A 22072-nucleotide genomic window follows, 5' to 3' on the forward strand; every position below is an offset into this window, starting at 1 on the left:
GCTCCTCCTCTATCTGTGTCATCGTCCACTCCTCTAAGTGAGAGGACTGAAGGAAAAAAGCATAGTTTGGTCCATCTGGTGGTGCTAGTAGATGGACCTTGCCCCTCCTTGACTTACGAACCACGAAGATCCCCACCTCTAGAGGTAGTGGGAACTCTCCGCACTCTGCAACTCTCAGGTAGAACCATGGGCCACTATAGAAGAACTCCTGTGGCAACAGTTGTGCCTATCTAGGGAAAGTGTGACGGGTGGTAGGGGTGGATGAGCTGGTGGCTGTGTGGGAGGGGGAAGACTGCTAGCGCGAGGAGGATGTACGCATGTGTGGCTCACCCCCTCCTGTGGGAGGAGGGGGGGTGGGTCTGCGAGGGATCACCTGAACCAGGTGCGGATCAGGGGGGTTACTCGGCAAGGGAGGTGGTGGGGGGGAAGAGGGTCGGGGGATGGTGGGATGGTCGCAGGTACGTGGCGGGTGTGGTGGGGGACTGGTGGTCCTGGAAGGGGGGGTTGTGGGCCAGGGTCAAAGGGGACATGGGAGGGGTGGGATTGGGGGGGGGGGGGTGTGGGATCTCAGGTGAGGTAGTATGTGGTGCAGGTGGTGGATGTGGGGGATTGCGGTCCTGCCGAGTGGGGCGAGCTGCGGAGTGCTCTGCCGAGGAGGCGTCGCCCACCCTCCTGCTCCTTGCTGCCGAGACTGGGTCTGAGGAGCTGGCTGCGGCCCCCCTTGCCGTCTCCCTCTCTGTCATCTTTGGACCCGTGTAAAGCCGTCAGCATCCACCACCTTGGCTCCGAAACGCGTACAATCTGCTACCTAATGCCCAAAGTCGTGGCAGCGCAGGTATTGCCCCGGTTGCCCAATCACAATGACATGCTACCTAAAGGAGTGACCTCCTACCTCAATCTCCAAGAACTTTGGTATACTCTTTGTGTCCTTCATGGCCACTTGTACCTTTGGGACTCCTGCAGCCATCACTGCATCCGCGAAGGAGGCAGGAAGAACTCTACTAAAGAGTCGTCCAAAGTCCTCCACTAACTGGCGGTACTCTACCGCCAATATAGGGAAAAGTAAGGTGACTGGGTGTCTGAGAAAACTGTTGTGGAGCGCAAATGTCTCCACTATGAAGCCGTTATACCAGGGAACCATGTAGATGACCCCCTTCGTGGAGGCATAGGGCGAGCTCTCCACTAACTCACGAGGTGTGTCCGCAGAGGTGAGTCGAACCATGAAGATACCTCGGCCCATGAGTACTGCCTCCACGATCTGTGCTGTGCCAATGCATAGCGTGGAGTGGAGTCAATCTCGCAACTCGGCCCTTGCAAGGGAGTGTTCAACAACCTAACCAAATATCGTTGTTTCTTTAAGCTCCAACTCTGTAGCCCAAACAGCTAAGAGCTGTTCCTCAGAAAGGTCAATGCCCAAGATGTTTGACTGGGGGGCACTCGCCGAGTGCGCCAGTGTCTGACCAAAGGTTTCCATTGTGCGTCTGTGTTGAGAACCTACCTATCACACTGCTATGCTACCGGGGGGGGTTGCTACAAGGGGAGGGAGCAACTGGAGGGGGGAGGGAGAAAGTTGTTGCTGTCATAGCCGGTGGTGCGTCTGTTTGACGCGGAACTAGGCCTTAGGTGGGGAGGGAGGGGGGGAAAGACAGGCGGGGGATTGGTGAGGGGGCAGGCGGGGGCGACACGCTGTGGGGGGGGGGACGAGTAGGGGTTGGACGAGGCAAGGGCTAACGATGGCAATGACACTGGACAAGGCAGGAGGGGGGTTGGCGATGATGACGGGGGGGAACGGCGGGGTCACGCACTGTGAATCCGGCAGGGGGTGGCGTAGTGACGAGCGACGTGACGATGTCTTAAGCAAGAATGATTTAAATTTCAAGTAAACATGATACCAAATGCTATTTACTGTAATTGTCTATTTTTTGCTTTGCAAGAAAAGAGGTTAACATTAATTGGTGGAGAGCTCTTGGATGCAAGCCCTACAGGCACTCACAGTTGGGCTACCCATATGGGACACTGCATGGTACCTTAATCATATGAGAATGCTTTTCTTTCTTTTTTAAGCAGTTGCAAGAGTCCAAAATTAAAAGAGGTCAATCAAGGCTGCCAGAAATATTGTTGCAAAGTTAGGTGATTTTTGAGGAGGCCATATTATTTTAGGCACCACTCATCTGTAAGGAACAGTTTTCATTTTCCTCTTCATAACTTGTGGATGTGAGAACATTATATTTTTATAGAAAAACGTGAGAACCGGGCCTACTCCCATACAAATTTTAATATCACTTGGGCTTTAACTAGAAGACCTACAATGGATGTGAAGGTTGCGAGCAACTCTATTTGCCTTTACATGAACCATGTCCATGATGCCCAAAGTTGAATGTAAAAAGGAAGAGGATCAGTCACAAGTAGAAAAGGGTAGAGTGTTCCAAACTCTAAAGTGAAACGTTAACCCTAATGTATATAATGTGTAAAAGTGCATACAGCTCATTCTTTTGTGTGCAACTTTTTAGTCTATCACTTCTTTTTTTCGTAAAAGGTAATTGTATTAATTACGAAAAAGTTTTCATGATTACAAGATACACGATGGCTCTACCCCATCGTGTGTACAAACTGACTCTTTACAAGAACCAGAGGGCCAAATAGTTACAAAATCATGGCAAAGACGCGGAGGAAATTGCCATGTGCTAGGGGCGTAAGTCCTCCCGGGAGAGGATGTCAGAGTGCCGGAGAAGATCTATCTGCCAATACAAGAAACCTTTAAGCCTAGCAATATGCCGCTGAACATTACAAGTAGAATAAAAAAGGAAAGCATTCCGAATGGTCCAGTTGTGCCAACAGCCCCAATATCGAAGAAAGTGAAACAAGATCTTTATATGTGGCTGTGTCGGTGTGGGATATTTGGGCTGCGCGAAAACCCAATCAAACGGGCGAAGCAAGAAACCAACCACCGCTCGCCAGACGGCTGACAAGAATGACCAGATTTTCTGAGCAAGGGGGCAAGAAATAAAACGATGGCGGGCGGATTCCATAGTGGTGATGCAAAAGATACAGTTGCCATTGGAGATTCGGCGCTTTGAAAGAGCTGATGCAAGCGGAAGACCACCAATCATCACCCTCCAAAGAAAGACCTTATATTTGAATGGTGTCTTATTTGACCAACCCTCCATCACAGTTACCCTCCACCATGACCAGGATTTATGCAATCCCCATAGAATATTAGCTTTATTAACCAGCCATTGATGATCTTTAATCAGAAGATGATACACCTGGTTAGCTGAAGCCTTTTCTAAATTCAGCAGGCCTGCAAGGTCCCAATCCTGCCAGGGACGATCCGTAGCAAGGGCGGGAAAGGGTTGTCTGCTCTGAAGCACCCTCAAAAGCTGTTCCCATAAATACCTGTATCCACGAGGGATCCTGAAAAGCCTCCTGGCTGTACGAAATGACATGAACACATTGCGACTGGCAAGAGTAGCATCCCCGACCGAAGTTAAGCCCAAACGTGCCATACGGTTGAATTGTGGTCGAAGCTCATGTTTACCGTCCCACGAAATTAATCGCGAGACTGCCAACAGTTCCAATTGAAACGAATTAGTGGCTAAACGATCCTCCGCTGGATGCCACTGAGACTTCCGGAGGACCAGTCTCCAGGAACGCACCAATTTCAGACTCTACAGAGCACCTCAAATTTCAGAGAGTTATGACTGCACACAACCTATGATTTCTTTTCAGAGTCCAAACACAGGCTCCTCTTCAGACCTCAATTTAGACTAGCATGATTTAATGGTGGGTCACAGTATGGTGTCTGCACCAAATTTTAATAGGCAGTAATGTCTATTGCAGATGTGAATCAAACTTTCTAGGTCATCTATTGCACATGTTGTTTTATGAAATAATCTATGTTACACTGCTTTCTTATACTAACTAAGCTGTAACTACATGCTTATGTCATAGGTGGGTGGCTGGATCATTTCCACTGAACAGTTACCAGAGAAAAGGGGTAAGCAAAAAAGATCCAACCATCAATAAGCGGGGATTCAGTGTTCCCATCTTTTGTAGAAGGATGTTACAAGTTTGAGTGGCCAGCATGGGTGCTCCTGTTTATGTGTTCTATTATGTACACATGGAGGGTTGTTCTTGTAGCACTTTGAACTTATTTGACTAATACAAGGTCTTTTGTCCTGGAGGAAAAAGGAGACAATGCTGATGTAAAAACAAAATGGTTTTTCGTTGAGGAGAAGAGCTTAACATACAGTTCATGACAGGCATTTGACAATTGTAGGGCAGTTGGAGCTTCACAGATCCATGTTTTATACAAATTGAACAGCAATAAAATGTTATGAAGAGCATGATACCTGCAATCTACTTTCTGCAGGTTTCTTTATCTTTATAGTTTTACTTCATTGCATTCCTTATGCATGATCACTTCATAAACCAACCTAGGTAATAAAAACATACGAATCATGAAACTTGAGATTTTCTTCTAGGTAATAAAAAACATATGAATCATGAAACTTGAGATTTTCTTCTAGGTTTCTTGTACAAGTGAGCCATCTGCAGATTTTCAATAGAGTATTTAATTATTTAATTTGAGTCTTCTTGTCACCAGGGCCCAAAGGCAGAACCCTTTAACCACTAGGTTTAGCAATAAGGGGTACAAAGTTTGAGCTAGTGATATCAATATGGCCGTTAGGGGCTGTCCTTTCTGCTCTTGCTCCCTGCCTGCCTGCTGCTCTCCTACCACAGGCCTTGCACTAGGCAGAGTTAGATCACTAAACCTGATTTTTGTCACTGCTGGACTGGCAGGTCTTGCAGTCAAGCTCCCTTCTGTCTTTGCATTCAGAGCCTAATTCTTGTCCAGCCTGGGTGGGCCTTTGCATGCTTTTTTACTCTTTGAGAGGCCTACTCCCCCATAGAAACTGTCCATCTGGGAATGTACCTTGACCCCTTCTCTGGCAGCTTCCTGCCTGCCTGTCCCTTTGTCCTCTTCCTCTCCTTGCAACTTCACCTCCTCAGATGCCCTGCCCCTGTCCCTTCCCCTTCCTATTCCCCCTCCCTCTCTCCTGGCCCTTTTGCCCCTTGTTTTCGGCCATTTCTTCATCACCTGCTTCCCTCAGCATTCTTTCACCTTTTCCATTCAGCCAAGGGCTTCTCCAATAGTGGCAAGTTCAGTCACTTTGTAGCAAATCAATAATTTGCTTCACTTCTTCGACTGGCCTATCCAAACTTGGAGGTTCTACTCTCTTTTGCATCCACCACTGATCACCTGCAGTAGTCACCTTTTGCATTTGGAATATGCTGAAGTACACCATGTGCTTTTCTTTGACATGCCTTTACTTCATTTTGAAATATGAAAAAGAATATAAATGTGAGCAAGGCCAAAGAGTGTGAAGAAGCTTCTAGGATATTCTTGCACCCTCTTGCGAGCTGGAGACTCCAAGCAAAGGCTGTAACTCGGGTTCAGTTCACTAAAATTTCTTCTCAAAAAACCAATAGGAGAGAGAGTGACGTACCACATGGTTGCTAGAAGAACTTGGTTGGAAACCGATACTATTTCTGCTAGTGAGAGTCTCGCCGAGCTCCAATAAAGAAGCTTCTGCCTAATGCTCAAGAGGAGAGGTGCGAACTACTGCTCTAAGTTATTGTCAATCCCCAGATGGCATCCAAGATGTCCCATTACAGTCCCATGGGGAATCCCCGTGAAATCCTCATGCCCACTCCGGCTTCCTAGTGTCACATATCCAAAATCCATAGGACCTGTGCCAATTAATTAAGGAACCTGTTATGCAAAATATCTCCATGGCTGTTACAAAGTTGTGCCGTAAGCGCGCGTAGTGACCTCGGCCACAAATAAGAATAAGAAGGGAGCTAATGGGAAGCCCTGTGTCATTGCTGTTTGGATGAAAATTTCCTTCCTGTGGCTCCACTAGTCATAACTTGGCTATGTGTTGAGGAATAGTGTCAAAAGTGGGTGTAGTGATGGAAGCGTAAAAGAATGCTATAATAGACTACACAACACAAGAGAAAAGAGAACATAAGAACAGAGAAACACTGCATATAGAGAACTCAGAGATATTCTTGGGAAATGGAATCAATATACCAAACAAGAGACACTTGCGTACAACACTAAGTTGTTGGTTGTTTGGGAAACTAGTACCGGCTCCCTCTCTCTAATAGAATTTGTATGAAAATATGCAAGTGAATGATGATTGAGGAGAATGGAACCCAAAAAATGATGGCAATAATGCATAGGTTGGCCAATATCATAATGGCCTAGAAATGCAGTTGGCTAGCCAATAAGTGCCAGAAACCAAAATAATAAGCATAAGAGAAGTGCCTAAAATAATCTACTGTGCCCATCCTGCAAATACACATGCATAGACTCACTCATGAGGTGATTAATCTTCTAACACCCTCTCTTAGTGCATGGGTGATTTGATACAATGCAATGAGACAATGATAATGACTCATCATAGTCCATACAACAAAGAACACCAGAATAGGACCATGGATACCCAAGCACTGGGTGATCAAGCTAGCACCCAGGTGCCTCAGAGAGAATTAGATATTGATTTTGATCATACTAGCTCTTGAAAATACAAAAGAATCATAGTAGCTCTTTGTTTGTCAACTATGCCTCGTAGTAGCATACATGACGATCTAGTTAGCAATGCCTTTGACATATATGACCATGGATTCCTTGCCTTTGGCTAGACCGCCAAAGAGTCTCCTAATATGAGCTTGGACTAGGAGCCAATCCCACACTTTGTCATAATACAACCCATCATGAACCTGGATGTCAATCCTAGCTCTAGGATTTCGAACTTGCCAACCTTTAGTTGTCGATGTGTCAAAAATCCCTCTCTAGATCATGTGCACCTGTACACTTGTATAGATGAGGTGCACCAGCCCCACCTCACCACTCTCTCATACTCCCTCTCACTGGAGAATTGTGAGGGATGACCGTGTCACCCACACTAGAAAGTAGCAAGGGGAGGGTGGTTAGGCCCTTCTCTTCTCTAAAGAAGATGATCATTTCTGTGCCTTGGCCTTCGCTTGGTCAGAGGATTTGAGTCGGAGTTGGAGGAGGATGACTTGTTTGAAGAGTCCATATCTTGCATCTTCTTCTTCTTCTACTTCTTCTTCTGCAAAGTTGCTAACTCCTTATAGTCCTCGGGCAAATGTCCCTTCTTGCCAGAGTGATAGCATTGGGCCTTCGACTTCTTCTTCCTATCACCTTTATGTGAAGCTACAAACACCTCATCATGGCCGCCATACCAAGGCTTCGTGATCTCAGGGATGCCTCATGCCTCAAGTAGTATTGAGGGCATATGTGTAAAGTTGACCGGCATTGATGATGGGTGGGCCCACAAAGTATTGGCTACTCCATCAAGCTCCGCAATGAGCTTGTAAAGAACAATCTCCACTAGATAAGCCTCTAGAAGGGCGGATTGTAGGTGCGGAAGCTAATCCTGTACTTGTGTAACACGATGTAAGAAAGAATGGATAGTATCCTTTGGCTCGAACTTCATTTGTTGAAGTTGTCCATAGAGGGTGATGGCATGTATGGTCGAGGGAGCCTTGTACAACATTTGAAGCTTCTCATATACCGTTGAAGCTGTCCTATAGGAGGTGACTGCTGGTAGAACCTCTTTAGAGATACATCAGAGAAGAGAAGAATACGCACACGCATCATTAGAATCCCATGTAAGCACAACTTCCTCATGGTTGATAGGGTCCCAATCATTTGGAAAAGGAGTGGGAGGTTGAGACCACTCAGTAGCTCCAAAAACCATGTACCATAATTGCTTCTACACAAACCATGCTTTCATGATAACACTCCATGTTAGATAGTTAGGGCCATGAAGTTTATCATCAACAGAATAGGGAGGTGCCATTTTGGAGAGGATAGGAGGAGAAGGAAAAGAAAAGAAGAGAAATATAGAGAGAGTATGACCAAACATGGCACATATTGCAGTGATTATGAGTTCACACACAATGAATAGAGATAGTTGATCACAAAACAATTGGTGCAAGAAGGTAAAATCTGATCAAACAAAGCTAGAAGATAAAGATTACAGCCAATACGACAGCTGGCTGCATTGTGATTTTCTGCATCATTTCATTGCTCTACAGCTGCATTTAATGCTTGTACTGACTGTGTTTTTCACTCAGCAGGCTGCATTTTTAACTTTTGAAGCTGTGTAGGATAGGTGATAGTATTTGCAGAGACTAATCTTACAGAGGCAGCAGAAAAGATGGTGGGGGAAGCCAAACGAGCTCACTTAGACATGCTACAATGCATGGCTACTGATCTAGATGGTGCCTTCTTGCAAGAAGGTCTATACAAAGAACAAGTAGTTGTGTGCAAGCACATCATCTCCACCTAGCAAGGTGATAATGACTATAGTAGGATCCTAGACAAACTAGGTAGAGGAGCTCTAGACCCAATTGGAAGTGGCCACTACAGCCTTGGAAAATATTGATTTCTGAGCCAAATTCAGATTGAAGACAAAGTGCAAACGGTAGATGACTGAAAACAGGCTGATTTGCTCTAGATTTTGGTTGTCTGAACACAATAAGCAGTAGAAGACTGATCAACAGCAGAAAGTTGTAAGGGTAGACTCTGTCCACAGCAGAAAACAACACCATAGGACCAAACATAGACATCTGATACCATGTCAGAAGTGGGTGCAGCAATAGAAGCATAGAAGACTGCTGTAATAGACTGCATAACACAAGAAAAAAGAGAAAGCAAAAGAACAGAGAAACACTGCAAAGAGAGAACTCAAACCCATCCTAGTCCCATCCCGCCTTGGTACCATCCCAATCACATCCTCATGTTACAACCCCCTTTCATATTGACCAAGGATGGCTATTCCTGTCCCCATGCCCATTCCCATCCTCGTTTGCAGTCCCATCCCCAAAACATGTCCCATGTTACTATGGTTGGCTGCAGGTCTGCCTTGCATTTTAGCAGCTCGGCCAATTTGGTAGCTTTTTCCCTAATATACAGGGCTCCTCCTCATTGCTGCTAGTTGTCACGTGCAATCTGTCCTTTCCTCTGCTGGTTGTGGTCAGAACCATACAGCTGATTGCAGTCATCTTCTTTCTCCAGCCACATCTGCATGTTTTTGGAGTCTTCCCTCTCCTGCATCCAGCACCCTCACTCATGCTGCCCTTGATTGGCAGTTGTGCAGGTTTAAGTCAGTCAACTTCAGTGTTGTATGCAATCCTTCTTTCTTTGTCATTAATTCAGGTTTTGTGTTTGTTTGCATTCGTTCTGTTTGTGTTCTCTCTTTCTCTGTCATTGCATTGTTGCTTCCATACACACTCACAATTTTCTCCCATTTAATATCTGCCCCAAATGGGCCAAGATGTTTAGATATCAATTGGCATCTATGACCTTACTTAGGTACAAGGAGTGTGATGCAGTTGAAGTTTTAACCAATTAACACCTTTAATGCTTTACTATGTTCACTTTCCCTTGAAAATCCATCGGAGGTTCAAATATTAGAAATCTTATTTTATGGTTGACAAGTATTAGTAGAGCTTTTGGATGAACATGTTGGTCTTGTGATTTGGTTTATTCACTACTATCATGTGGGTTTGAAAATCTAACCTGATTCTTGTGTCATTATGGAGTCGTAATTTCAGGGTCTTGTACCTGGGGTATTCACTCTGGCACACCCAGATCCTTCTCTTGTTTTTAAGACAGGTAGTTGATGTTGTAACTTCGTATACGTAGGCAGAAAGGAGTATTTTTGAAATAAGTTGTTACTATTGTGTGCCTGTTTTCCATAGGATCAATTATGACTGCAGGAGGTAATTTGGCTTGGGCTGGGGAGAACCTTTACTTTCCAACAAGCACAGGTAAAGTGCACAAAGAGTATCTTATGTAATCTGTTAGAGGTGTGACTGACTGTCATTTCTGTATAAATCAGATCCTCCAAATTTGCAAGACAATGGCACCTTTTTTGGTCCCACAAGCATTTTACATGCTTTGTCACGAATTCTTATTGGCTTAGTAAAAAAAACAGCAGCTTGTTGGGTGCTGCATTTTTCATATAGTGGTTTCCAATTTCATATGTTGTTTTGTAAAAAGTGTCAAAACTTAGCAGTCTTAAAGCTATGGTTGAAACTGCATTAGTGGCTGATATAATCAGTGCATACTCAAATTTTCTGAATAGGGCAAGAGTTGGACCCCAAAACAGATTGCACATATGACAGAGCAGCCAATCAATTGTACCTCAAACTTCCCAAGCAATGAGCCACCAACACTACCAATATGTCTATGGTCACTCTCTTACATCAGTTCCAGGGAGAGCTTTAGCCACCAGTAGGAGCTGAAACCTCTTGCTTTTTACTTGCGGGGAGCCACCCTGCTCCAAAACACTTTTTTCTTTCACTTTTCTCTTTCCCAAACCAAAATGGAAAATATAGGTTATCTTTTATTTTGGTCCATCCCTGCTGATGAGCCTTCTTAGGGCGTTTTGCTCCAGCCTTTCTGTTGAGCCCTCGCACTTTTTCAGTTTTTTGGAGTAATATGAATAGTCACTTGTTGTTTTTGAAACAGGATCATGAACACAACCAAAATAATAAACCTGCAATTTCTCCTAGACTAAAAGGAGATCGAGAGTTTGGTGTCTCTAAGGTAGTTTTGTTTCGTTTCTATGGATGAAGGGAAATTCTGTTGGGAAAGTGTGGATCATTTAGCAGCAAATGCACCAGTTGGATCTAGAGGCCTCTTATATCTTCCATTTATTAATGGTAAATGTTTCCATCTTAATGATCTTTGTTTAACAGAAGCTTTTATATATAATGTTTGATGTACAAACTAAGCTTATCAGAGGTCTTGAGTGTGAAATGACAAAACTGTATGCTATTTCAGAGTGGTTTGTATTTCTGCTCTGGATGACATCCAAAGAAAATATAAGATGTCACTATATAATGGTTAATGTTTTTAAAATAATTATGACTTACACTTTTCTGAGCCATCATACCTTGAAGAACATATGTGATAGGCCTTAAGATTTCATATATGTCCAGGGATGAGAACTTCTTGGTTGCTTTTTTCTCCATAATGGGTTATCATATTAACTATTCTGAACATAAAATTCAAGAGTGATGAGAGAAGTATATGTATGGTAAAGAGATGGAAGAGAGTGCATCATGCCAAGAAGCCAAATCATCCCTAGAAATGAGGCCTGCATACTTTATGGTGCTGAACTGCCAGTGTAGGAGACCTCTCAGGTGGCCAACATGATTGTGCACTCCAGAATGGGAATGAAAAACGAACGCATTCCTGATAGTCCAATTATACCAGAAGCCCAAAAGTGCAAGAAGTTGAAAACAAAAATCACATGTGGCTGCATAGAGTCTGTCAGTTTGGGTTTGCCAAAAACCCAATCTTCTGGATGCATGGATGCCCTGAGAACATAATGCCAAACCTTGGACAGAAGAGACGATATGTATCTTGCCAACTGGGAAAGAGAGAAACTGATGTTGATAGGTCTCCTCAATTGTAGTACAAAAGAAGCAAGAACCATTGGAAATGTTCCTTTAAAGAGCAAAATGAGAGGGAGTCCACCTACCAGCATTATCCAAACAAAGACTTTGCATTTGAAGGGGTTTTAGTAAGCTAGTCGACCATCACTGTGGCCTTCCACCAAGCTCCACCTTTGTGGAAAACCCAACTGTAATTGTCTTTATCCATCAACCTTTCCCAATCATTAATTAGGAAATGATATATCTGTTTGGTGGAGCATGCTCTAAAGACCAGCCATGCAATAAATTTTCCAAACCTGCCAAGGGCTATCGAGAGAAAGGGTTGCCAAACAAGCAAGGATACCGAAATGTTTTTCCATAAATTATGGTACCCTCTGGGTACTCGAAAAATCATTTGCATTGACTAAAATGAGATTAAAGTTTGCTATGCAAGGAGAAGCACATTAGCAATATAAACTAGCCGGAGCCTTTCCATTTTGTCTAGCTTGGGCTGAGGTTGCTGTTTTCCTTCACATGAAGCAAATAACATTTCAGCTAGTAGAGAAGTGGACCATTTTCCGACACAAAGAGTATACCAAAGTTCTTGGAGATGATCGAGTGGCCCCTGGCACAAGCAGCCCGTTTCTTACAGTCTACAGAGTCACGACTCTCAGCCTAGTTCATAGATGCATTGGTGGTACCACCTAGAGCATCTATCACCCCCATGGTCTGCCCGAGGGTCACCATGGGGGAATGGAGTTCGCTGTCCAGGCCTGCGGCAAAGCGTATTTGCATACCCCATAGTTCTTCCTCTTCATCAACAGCTTTCACACCGAACAGATGCCTGTTCGGTCAGTCATAGGTTTTCCCATGAGTTTACATCTTGCATCCTAGAATGTGAATAGCCTCCACTATAGTGGAGCACGTGGTTCCAGGAAGTTGATTGTTCAGCAAGAGCTGCAGTGTGCCCTTGCCAGACGGCGGATCGACATCTTCCTTGTACAGGAGCACAAGCTCACTCCTGCCCAGGCCCAACGGGTAGGGAAGGTTCTTCGGGGGCAGTTCACACACTTATTGGGAGCATGCCATCGGTGCCCACAGTAGGAGTGGAGGCCTATGTACCTCTATTGGCCCGAGTCTCACCGCTTGTGTACAGGACCACAAGACGATAGTGGCAAGGAGGGTTCTATGGATCAGATTGGATATTGGGGACTTGTGCCTTGGAGTCCTCAATGTCTATGCCCCTACTGAGGTTAGGGCACGCAGCAGATTCTAGCTAGAGATCGTAGTAGGACTCCCAGAGGTGGACTCTTGGATTGTTGGAGGAGACTTCAACAACCTGGAGGATCTAGAGGACCAGCAGGGCAGAGGCAGAAACTACTAGGGCATGGTTGGGGAGGAGCAGGAGGCATGGGAGGTTTTTCTATTGGGAGTAGAAGCACACGATGCTTGGAGAGACCCTGCCTTCCACAGGAGGGAGAGGTTGCTAGACTTCTGTTGGGGATATAGGCGGCTAGGTGGAGTCCTATTGGAGCTGTTGGACAGGTTCTATGTGGGAGAGTGGGGATGCTCTTGTGGAGGCTAGGTACGGCAGTTAGCGAGCACCATGTTGTCTGATCACTGCCCGGTTCTCTTGACACTTGATCCCCCAGCATCGGCCCTAGACACAAGACCCTGTCGGATCCTTGACTCGATCTATAGGAGGGAGGATGTGAAAAGACAGATTGAGCAGATCTGGACCAGGGAGTGGGGCTAGTAGGACCATATCGCAAAGGAGGTGGCAGAGGTCCTAGCCGAGTCGAGCAGTATCTCCCAGGAGGAAGCCCTACAGGCCAGGCAACAGAGTTGGGAGGAGGAGAGAGCACTCCGGCAAGACCTTGCAGCCACGCAGAGATTACTACAGGAGGCATGAGAGTATGCAGATGATACAATACTCTACATAGAGGATAATGAGTTGATGTTGAAGAGAGTGAGACTAGCTCTTGAGGTGTTCTGTACTATAGCAGGAGCAAAAATCAACTGGCGAAAGTCGGTTGGATTCCTTACAGACCTGGACTCTAGCACGGAGTGGGGCGTCCACCTGGGATTTAGATGGTTGTGCAGAGGGCAGGCCGTCCGTTACTTAGGGTTCTAGGTGGGACTCGATATCACTCCCGCCCAGCTATTTCTTCCAATCCTTGACTCTATTCGGAGGAAGCTGACCTACTGGAGTACTGCTCGCCTTTCCCTAGCAGGCCGAGCCCTGGTGGTTAACCGGGTCCTCCTAGCGACGGCTTGATACATCACCTCATGTTGGTGCTTCTCCTCATAATGCGTAGTTTAGCTTCGCCACCTGGTGCGGAACTTCCTTTGGTCCGGGTCAAACAGTTCGACGGATACCTGGGCCAAGGTGGTGTGGGCGACCATCATCCGGCATTGGTTAGAGGGAGGGCTCGGGATCATGGACCTAGAGTATTAGAGTATGGCTCTCTTGGGCAAGCTAGTAGTCCGCTGCCTCACACCAGGAGGGTAGACCTGGAAGGTCCTATTTCAGGGGGGGTCTCTAGAATTGTAGACCGAGGCTTGGCGGTGATTGGAGGCCATTCTTGAGATGGATCTTCACGACGGCCCAGATCACCCCCCAGATCCCCCTTCCTATGCAGTCTGTTTCGTGTGTGGTAGGGCTTTCCTAAGGCCCTAATTTAGAGCCCCCCAGGTTGCGAGGAGGAGATAGACCAACAGCGGTGATCTAGAACCCCCAGGTTAGAGATCGGGATGGGATACAGATTGGCGAGCTCCCCCACATCCAGTGGGATGGTTGGGAGGCCGGCCCGGCTCGTACCATCAGGACATGGCGGGAGGTGTACAAGATGGTATACGAGAAGGTGCTGCAGCAAGCATCAGGCTGCCAAAGAGGAGTTGAGTTGAGGAGAAGGGAGATAGATGCAGCAATACCTCAGGAGTGGCTTGGCCCCCCCGATACGAGAGCCGGTAGAGCCCGGGGAGGTATGGGTCACTAGGTTTTCACCAGCAGGTATCCCCCTACATGTGGCAGGTAGAGTGGGCGGTGCTCCACATGGAACCTTCACCATGCAGGAGGGGGGGCATCTAGCCCTCGACAGAGGGCAGCAGGATGAGGGGATAGTTTTCCTTTCATGGAGGAGGATTCGGATGGTTGGCCTTCAGGGGAAGACATGGCGGATGGACCCTTATGTCTTCCGGGAGGAGCTTAGGGAGTGGCGCTGTTGGATCTGGGAGGACATGCAACTTGATGAGCTGGAGTGGGATCCGAGAGAGTGGCTATGGCCGGCCATTGCGGTCTCCAAGAAGCCATCGAGGTTCCTGGAGTACATAGCCATGATTGGCAGACATGTATGATGCAGGAGGACATGGATTGGGCGCTGTCACATAGCAGGCACTGGGCGGAGCACAGCATCACAGAGACTTTCCAACGAACCTTTTGGCGCCACCTATGGGATAGCTGGAGGCCGAGGAGGGTATCGTATTTCTTATGGGTGGTGGCATATGGAGCCCACAGCAGACCGCTTTGAGGTATGGGAGATGATAGGGAGTCTTACTGGATGGCATATCTGGAAGGCAGGGTGTCAGGAGGCTTTTGGTGGAGAGAGACTTTCAGCACAGGCAACGTGAGCAGAGCTCTGGACCTCCATCATCCACTCCCTTTGCGGGCGATGGGACTAGGTGTAGGGCAAGTCTAGAGCTCGTCAGGAGCTTCGTTTCCATTTCATGCACACTTGGGGCGGCCAGGATCTGTTTTTCGTGATGCAAGCAAGCAGCCCCAGATGGCGATACACTCCCCCTCCATGGCTTCTTGCCTCCATCCCCCCTAGACTGCCCTAAGAGGCTTGTACATTTGATATATCTGTGACTTTGCATCAGCTCCAGCTAGTCTGTTGAGCATGAGCACTTCCCTGTATTCAAGGTTTTTTCTGAAGTAATATAATTAGCCACACTTTATTTGCATTTAAAAAAAGTGCACCATTTTCCATGAATGAACTAGATGAATCAATAAGATGGAAGATTTGAGGCATACAGGTTGATCGACATTTGATAACATGCCACCATGAGGCTTGAATTCTGGTATTGCTATGCAAAATACTCATGTTTTGTTATGATAATTATTTTGTTCAAATTTTACTGAAAAAATAAGGGGGTGTAGCAATTAGATTTATATTGTGGATTTTTATTTTAGTTATTCACTGCATAATAGCGAGTGTTTGCACATGCATATATGTAGAAGCATACTTAGATCATACACTAATAGAAAGCAAACAAACGGCTCCTACCCGTCGCGCCACGAACACTGCCCCCATGTCATGCCTCCTTGCCATCGCGCCCACCCAGCGCTTCCATCGCTCTCACCAAGGTCCCCCCCTCGCCTTCCTCAGCATTCGCTCCCTCCTCCTCCTGCCACCCAGCCGTCCCTCTCCATCCGCCCTGCACTACTTTATAGCAGGCACGTTGCGTTCACCCCTTCCCGCCAGGTCTCGTAAGCCCTCTCCCCCCCCCAAAAAAAGAAAAAATCGCGCTCACCCGGAGCTCCCCTTGCCTTCCGCAACATCCGCCCCCTCCTCCCGCCACCGAGTTGTCCCTCTTCCTCCGCATGTGCTGCTTCACAGCAGGCGCGATGCGCCCACCCCTCTTGCGCCAACGCCTGTGAGTTGGCCCCCTTGCCCCCCACTCCGCCAGCCCCCCCTCTACTCTGACACACTGCCCGACCGACCCCCCCCCCCCCCCCCCCACTATTGCTCCCTCCACTTGTAGCAACACCTCCCCCTTTCGGAGTACAGTAGCGGGATCGGTAGGTTCTCAACAGGGTCGCGCAATGGAAACCCTTGGTTAGATGTCGGTGCATTCTGCGAGTGCCCCCCAGTCAAACACCTTGCGCGTTGTCCTCTCTGAGCAACAACTCTTGGCCGTCCGTACCACAGAGTTGGAGCTTAAAGAAACAACGATTTTCGGTCAAGTGATAGGACACTCTCCATCCAGGGCCCAGCTTGGAGATTGGCTTCACTCTACACTGCACATTGGCACAACGCAGATCGTGGAGGCAATCCTCATGGACTAAGGGTTATTCATAGTTCGTTTCACCTCTGCGAACGCAGCTCGTAAGTTAGTGGAGAGCTCGCCCTATGCCTCCACGAAGGGGGTCATTCACATGGTTCCCTGGTACAACGGCTTCACAGTGGAATCATTTGAGCTCCACAACAGATTTCTCAGACACCCAGTCACTTTACTTTTCCCCGGACTGGCGGTAGAGTACTGCCAGTTAGTGGAGGACTTTGGACTGCTCTTCGGCACAATTCTTCCCGCCTCCTTCGCGGATGCAGTGACAGCTGCAGGAGTCCCCAAGGTACGAGTGGCCGTGAAAGAGACAAAGAGTACACCCAAGTTCTTGGATATTGAGGTAGGAGGTCACTCCTTTAGGCAGCAGGTCACTGTGATTGGGCAACCAGGGTAGTGCCTGCGTTGCCATGACTTTCGGCATCAGGTAGTAGACTGTACGCGCTTCGGAGCCAAGGCGGCTTTGCCGACAGGCCTGCAGGTGGACGTTGATGGCTTCACACAGGTCCAAAGAGGACAGAGAGGGAGATGGCAGGGGGGGCCGCAGCCAGCTCCTCCAAAGCAGCCTCGACGGTAGGGAGCAGGAGGACGAGTGACACCCCCTCGGCAGAGCACTTCGCAGCTCTCCCCTGCCCGCCCCACCCGTCACGACCGCGCCCCCCCCCCCCAACTGACCCAGGTCCACGGCCCCCCCAGACCCGCCACGCACCTCCGACCATCCCACCATCCCTTGGTCTTCTTCCCTCCCACCATCTCCCCTACCCCCCCCCCCCCCCCCCCCCCCCGCGCTTCGCCCCCGGTTCAGGTGATCCCCCCTACACCCACCCCCCCTCCTCCCACAGGAGTGATAGATACATTGATAGTACCACCTGGAGCATCTATCACCCCTATGATCCGGTCGAGGGCCACCATGGGGGATTGGAGGTCACCGTCTAGACCTGCGGCAAAGCATACTTGCATGCCCCATAGTTTCTCCTCCTCATTAGCAGCCTCCACACCGAATAGATGCATGTTCGGTCAATCACAGGTTTCCCCATGAGCCTACACCTTGCATCCTGGAATGTGAATAGTCTCCACTACAATGGGGCATGTGGTTCCAGGAAGTTGATTGTTATGCAGGAGTTGCAGCCGGTCCTTGCCGGCGGACGGATCGACATATTGGTTCTGCAGGAGCAGAAGCTCACCCCCACCCAGGCCCAGCAGGTTGGGAAGGTACTTCTGGGCAGCTCGCACACTTACTGGGAGCACGCCATAGGTGCCGACGGCAGGAGTGGAGGCGTATGCACCTCTATTGGCCCGAGTCTCACTGCCTGTGTACGAGACCACGGGATGATAGTGGCAAGAAGGGTTCTATGGATCAGATTGGATATTGGGGACTCGTGCATTGTAGTCCTCAATGTCTATGCCTCTACGGAGGTTAGGGCACGCAGTAGATTCTGGGTGGAGATCGGAGATGGACTCCCAGAGGTGGACTCCTGGATTGTTGGAGGCGATTTCAACAACGTGGAGGCCTTGGAGCACCAGTAGGGAAGACGCAGAAACTACCAAGGCATGGTTGGGGAGGAGCAAGAGGCATGGGAGGTCTTTTTGCTTGCAATTGGAGCACGTTATGCTTGAAAAGACCCTGCCTTCCACAGGAGGGAGAGGTCATTAGACTTCTCTTAGGGATACAGGCAGCTAGGTGGAGTCCTGCTAGAGCGGTTAGACAGGTTTTATGTGGGAGAGTGGGGAGGCTCTCGTGGAGGCAAGATTGAGCAGTTGGCAGGCACCATGTTGTCCGATCATTGCCTGGTTCTCCTAACACTTGGACCCCCCAGCATCCGCCCTAGACACACGATCCTGTCGGATCCCTGACTCGATCTATAGGAGGGAGGAGGTGATGAGACAGATAGAGCAGATTTGGACCAGAGAGTGGGACAAGAGGGACCGGATAGCAGAGGAGGTTGTAGAGGTCCTAGCCGAGTCGAGTAGAATCTGCCAAGAGGCAGCCATACAGACCAGGGAGCAATGCTCGGAGGAGAGAGCACTCCGTCGGGACCTTGCAGCCACACAGAGATTATTGCAGGAGGCACTAGGGGATCCCACCCTCCACGTGCGGGAGGTGCGCATGCGAGCAGCCATTGCTGGCCTAGAGGACAGACGCTTGGAGTTCTCTTTCCGCACCTCAGCAGCATTCTGGGCGCGGAAGGGAGACACGATGTGCAGGGAGTTCTTTGAGGTGCACCAGCCCCATACCGCAGGAGAGCAGATACGCAGCCTTCGGGATCATTATGGGAGGACCCGTTCTAGCCCAGATGAGGTGATGGAGATTGCCACTGACTATTACACGCACCTTTTCCAGCAGGAGACAACTTTAGCTAGAGGACAAAGATGTAGACAGCAGGTATGGGATCACATCCCGTCCCTCGTCACAGAGGAGATGGGACGCTCCCTCCTAGCCCCCTTCACAGAGAAGGAACTAGAGGAGGCTTTCTAGACACAGGATGGGCAGAAATGCCCGGGGGAGGATAGCCTCTCTAAGGCCTTCTTCACTACCCACTGGGAAGTGGTGAAGGACCCCCTACTGATGGCTTTCCAGGAGATTTTCACTTCAGGAAAGATGCCAGGGAGTCTCTTGGCAGGCCTTATCAATCTTCTCCCCAAAGGGGAGACCGGTTGGAGCTCTCTGAGTGGAGACCGATTACCTTATTGTCAGTGGCCTAAAAGGCACTGGGAAAGATGATTGGTAGGCGACTACACCCCGTGCTTCCAAATATCATCCATGACACACAGACAGGCTTTGTCCAAGATAGGAGCATCCTAGACAATGTATTCACCTTCTTTGAGGCGACAGAGTGGGCTCAGCACAGTGGGTAGAGACTGGCAATACTACTCTTGGATTTCGAGAAAGATTATGACAGGGTGGACTAGGATTTTCTAGAGGGCACCATAGTGAGGTTGGGATTCCCCTAGGCTTGGATGCGTGGGGTCTCCAGCCTATACAGATTGGCCACTAGCAAGGATCTCATAGGCGGAAGGCGAGGGGAGGAGTTTCGACAGGGCTGCCACCTGGCCCCATACCTGTTCCTACTCTTTGGAGGGGCAATGTCTCACTTCCTCAGGTCACGTGTGAGCGGATTACGCAGCCTCTAACTTCCAGTGAAAGAGGAGACTGAGTTGTTAGACTCAGAGTATGCAGATGATATAGCCCTCTACACAGAGGATGATGAGTTGATGCTGGAGAGAGTGAGACTGGCTCTTGACGTGTTCTGCTTTGCAGCTGGAACGAAAATCAATGGGCCAAAGTCGGTTGGTTTTCTCACAGACCCGGACTCCAGCACGTAGTTGGGCGTCCACCTAGGAGTTAGACGGGTGAGCAGAGGGCAGACTGTCTGATACCTAGGGTTCCAAGTGGGACTCGACATCACTCTTGCCCAACAAATTTTTCCTGTCCTTGATTCTATTCGGAGGAAACTGACCTATTGGAGCACGGTTCACCTCTCACTAGCTGGACGAGCCCTGGTGGTTAACCAGGTCCTCGTAGCGACGGTCTGGTACATCGCCTCGCGTTGGTGCTTCTCCTCATCGTGCGTAGTGTAGCTTTGCTGCCTAGTGCAGAATTTCCTTTGGTCAGGGTGTGATGGTTCCATGGATTCCAGGGCCAAGGTGGCGTGGGCGACCATCATATGACACAGGTCAGAGGGAGGGCTTGGGATCATAGACCAAGAGTATCAGAGTAGAGCCCTCTTGAGCAAGCTAGTTGTTCATGGTCTCACACCAAGCGGGCAGACTTGGAAGGTCTTATTGTAGGAGGGCCTTCACGATTGTAGACCGAGGCTTGGCGGTGAGTGGAGGCCGTCCCTAAGATGGGATCTTCACGTCAGCCCAGATCAGCCCCCCCAGATGACCTTTCCTTTGAAGCTTACTCTACGTGTGGTAGGGCCTCTGCAAGGCCCTAATCCAGAGCCCCCCAGGCTACCAAGAAAAATAGACCGTCAGTCGGTGATTTGGAACCCCCAGGTCAAAGATCGGGAAGGGGCACAGATAGGTGAGCGCCCTCACATCCAGTGGGCTGGGTGGGAGGCCGGCCCATCGGCTCGTACCATTAGGACATGGTGGGAGGTGTACACGATGGCATACGAGGAGGTGTTGTAGCGAGTATTAGGCTTCCAGAGAGGAGTGGAGTTGAGGAGAAGAGAGATAGACGCAGCAATACCTCCAGAGTGGCTTGCTCCCCCGATACGAGAGCCGATAGAGCCCGGGGAGGTATGGGCAATCAGGTTTTCACCAACAGGCATCCCCCTTCAGGTGTAGGTAGAGTGGGTGGCGCCTGCAAGGGACCTTCTTTGCCATTCAGGAGGGGGAACGTGTGGCCCTTGACAGAGGGCAGCAGGATGAGGGGATTGCCAGCCTCTCGTGGAGGAGGATTCGGGTGGTGGGCCTTTAGGGGAAGACATGGCGACTAGATCCCGATGTTTTCTGGAAGGATCTCAAGGAGTGGCGCCTTTGGATTTGGGAGGGCAGACCACTTGATGAGCTGGAGTGGTGCCACCTAGGTTCCTAGAGTACACTGCCAGGATTGGCAAACATGTACTGATGCAGGAAGATATGGACTGAGCGCTGTCACACAGCAGGCACTGGGCGGAGCATAGCATCACGGAGCCCTTCTGACGGACCTTCTGGTGCCGCCTATGGGATAGCTGGAGGCCGAGGGGGGTGTTGTACTTTTTATGGCTGGTGGCACATGGAGGCTTGGCGGTAGGAAGTTGGCTTGCCCAGATGCAAGAGGGAGGTTGTAAGCGCTGCACATAGCAGCCTTTGGAAACCCTAAAGCACTGCCTTTGGTCATGTGAGGAGGTGCAGCTCGTGTGGAGAGGAGCATGCCGCATCCTTCGCCGTATAGCACCCAGCCTTGGGTGTATCTCATGGGGAGCCTTCTATTGGCAGGCAGTCAGCTAGGGCCGTCACCTTTTGTATGAGGCCAGGATGCAGGACACGATATTCATGATCGAGGCAGGGTCATGCGTAGTGGTCGCTCTGGAGGCTTTGCCCATCCACTAGATACTAGAGCCCATAGCAGACCGCTCGGAGGTATGAGAGATCATAGGGAGTCTTACTGGATGGCATATATGGAAGGTGTGGTGTCAAGCGGCTTTCGGCGGAGAGAAACTTTCAGCACATGTGACCTTAGCAAAGCTCTGGACCTCCATCATCCACTCCCTACGCGGCCGATGGGATTAGGTGCAGGGCGAGTCCAGGGCTCCTCAGGAGCTCCGTGGTCACTTCATGCGGTTTTGGGGCTGCCAGGGTCTGTTCTTCGTGATGCAGGCAGGCAGCTCCAGTTGGCGATCCCCCCGCCCCCCCAATGGCTTCTTGCCCCCATCCCCCTAGACTGCCTTGAGAGGCTTGTATACATGATGTATTGGTGACTTTGGATCAGCTCCAGCTAGTCTGTTGAGCATGAGCACTCTGTTGTAATCAGTTTTTTTGAGTAATATAATCGGCCACATTTTACTTGCAAAGAGAAAAGAAAAGAAAAAGTGTA

At 48.9% G+C, this 22072-nt stretch overlaps 1 protein-coding gene across 3 annotated transcripts in view; it reads left to right on the forward strand.

Moving 5' to 3' along the window:
* Positions 1 to 22072, forward strand: part of LOC148027351 (uncharacterized) — a 143924-nt gene that overhangs the window by 64210 nt on the left and 57642 nt on the right. For 2 of the 3 annotated variants that reach the window (XM_087691914.1, XM_087691916.1), the window contains exons 10-13: positions 3952 to 3997; positions 9655 to 9715; positions 9802 to 9870; positions 10681 to 10767. In XM_087691914.1, the coding sequence (XP_087548040.1) occupies positions 3952 to 3997; positions 9655 to 9715; positions 9802 to 9870; positions 10681 to 10767 (263 nt within the window). The remainder of the gene's footprint in view (positions 1 to 3951; positions 3998 to 9654; positions 9716 to 9801; positions 9871 to 10680; positions 10768 to 22072) is intronic. The other variant, XM_087691915.1, reaches the window with a different exon arrangement.

This window comes from Lygodium microphyllum, chromosome 13 (assembly GCF_053477565.2).
Source record: "Lygodium microphyllum isolate KBCC chromosome 13, Lygodium_microphyllum_v1.1.10, whole genome shotgun sequence".
Taxonomy (NCBI): Eukaryota; Viridiplantae; Streptophyta; class Polypodiopsida; order Schizaeales; family Lygodiaceae; genus Lygodium; species Lygodium microphyllum.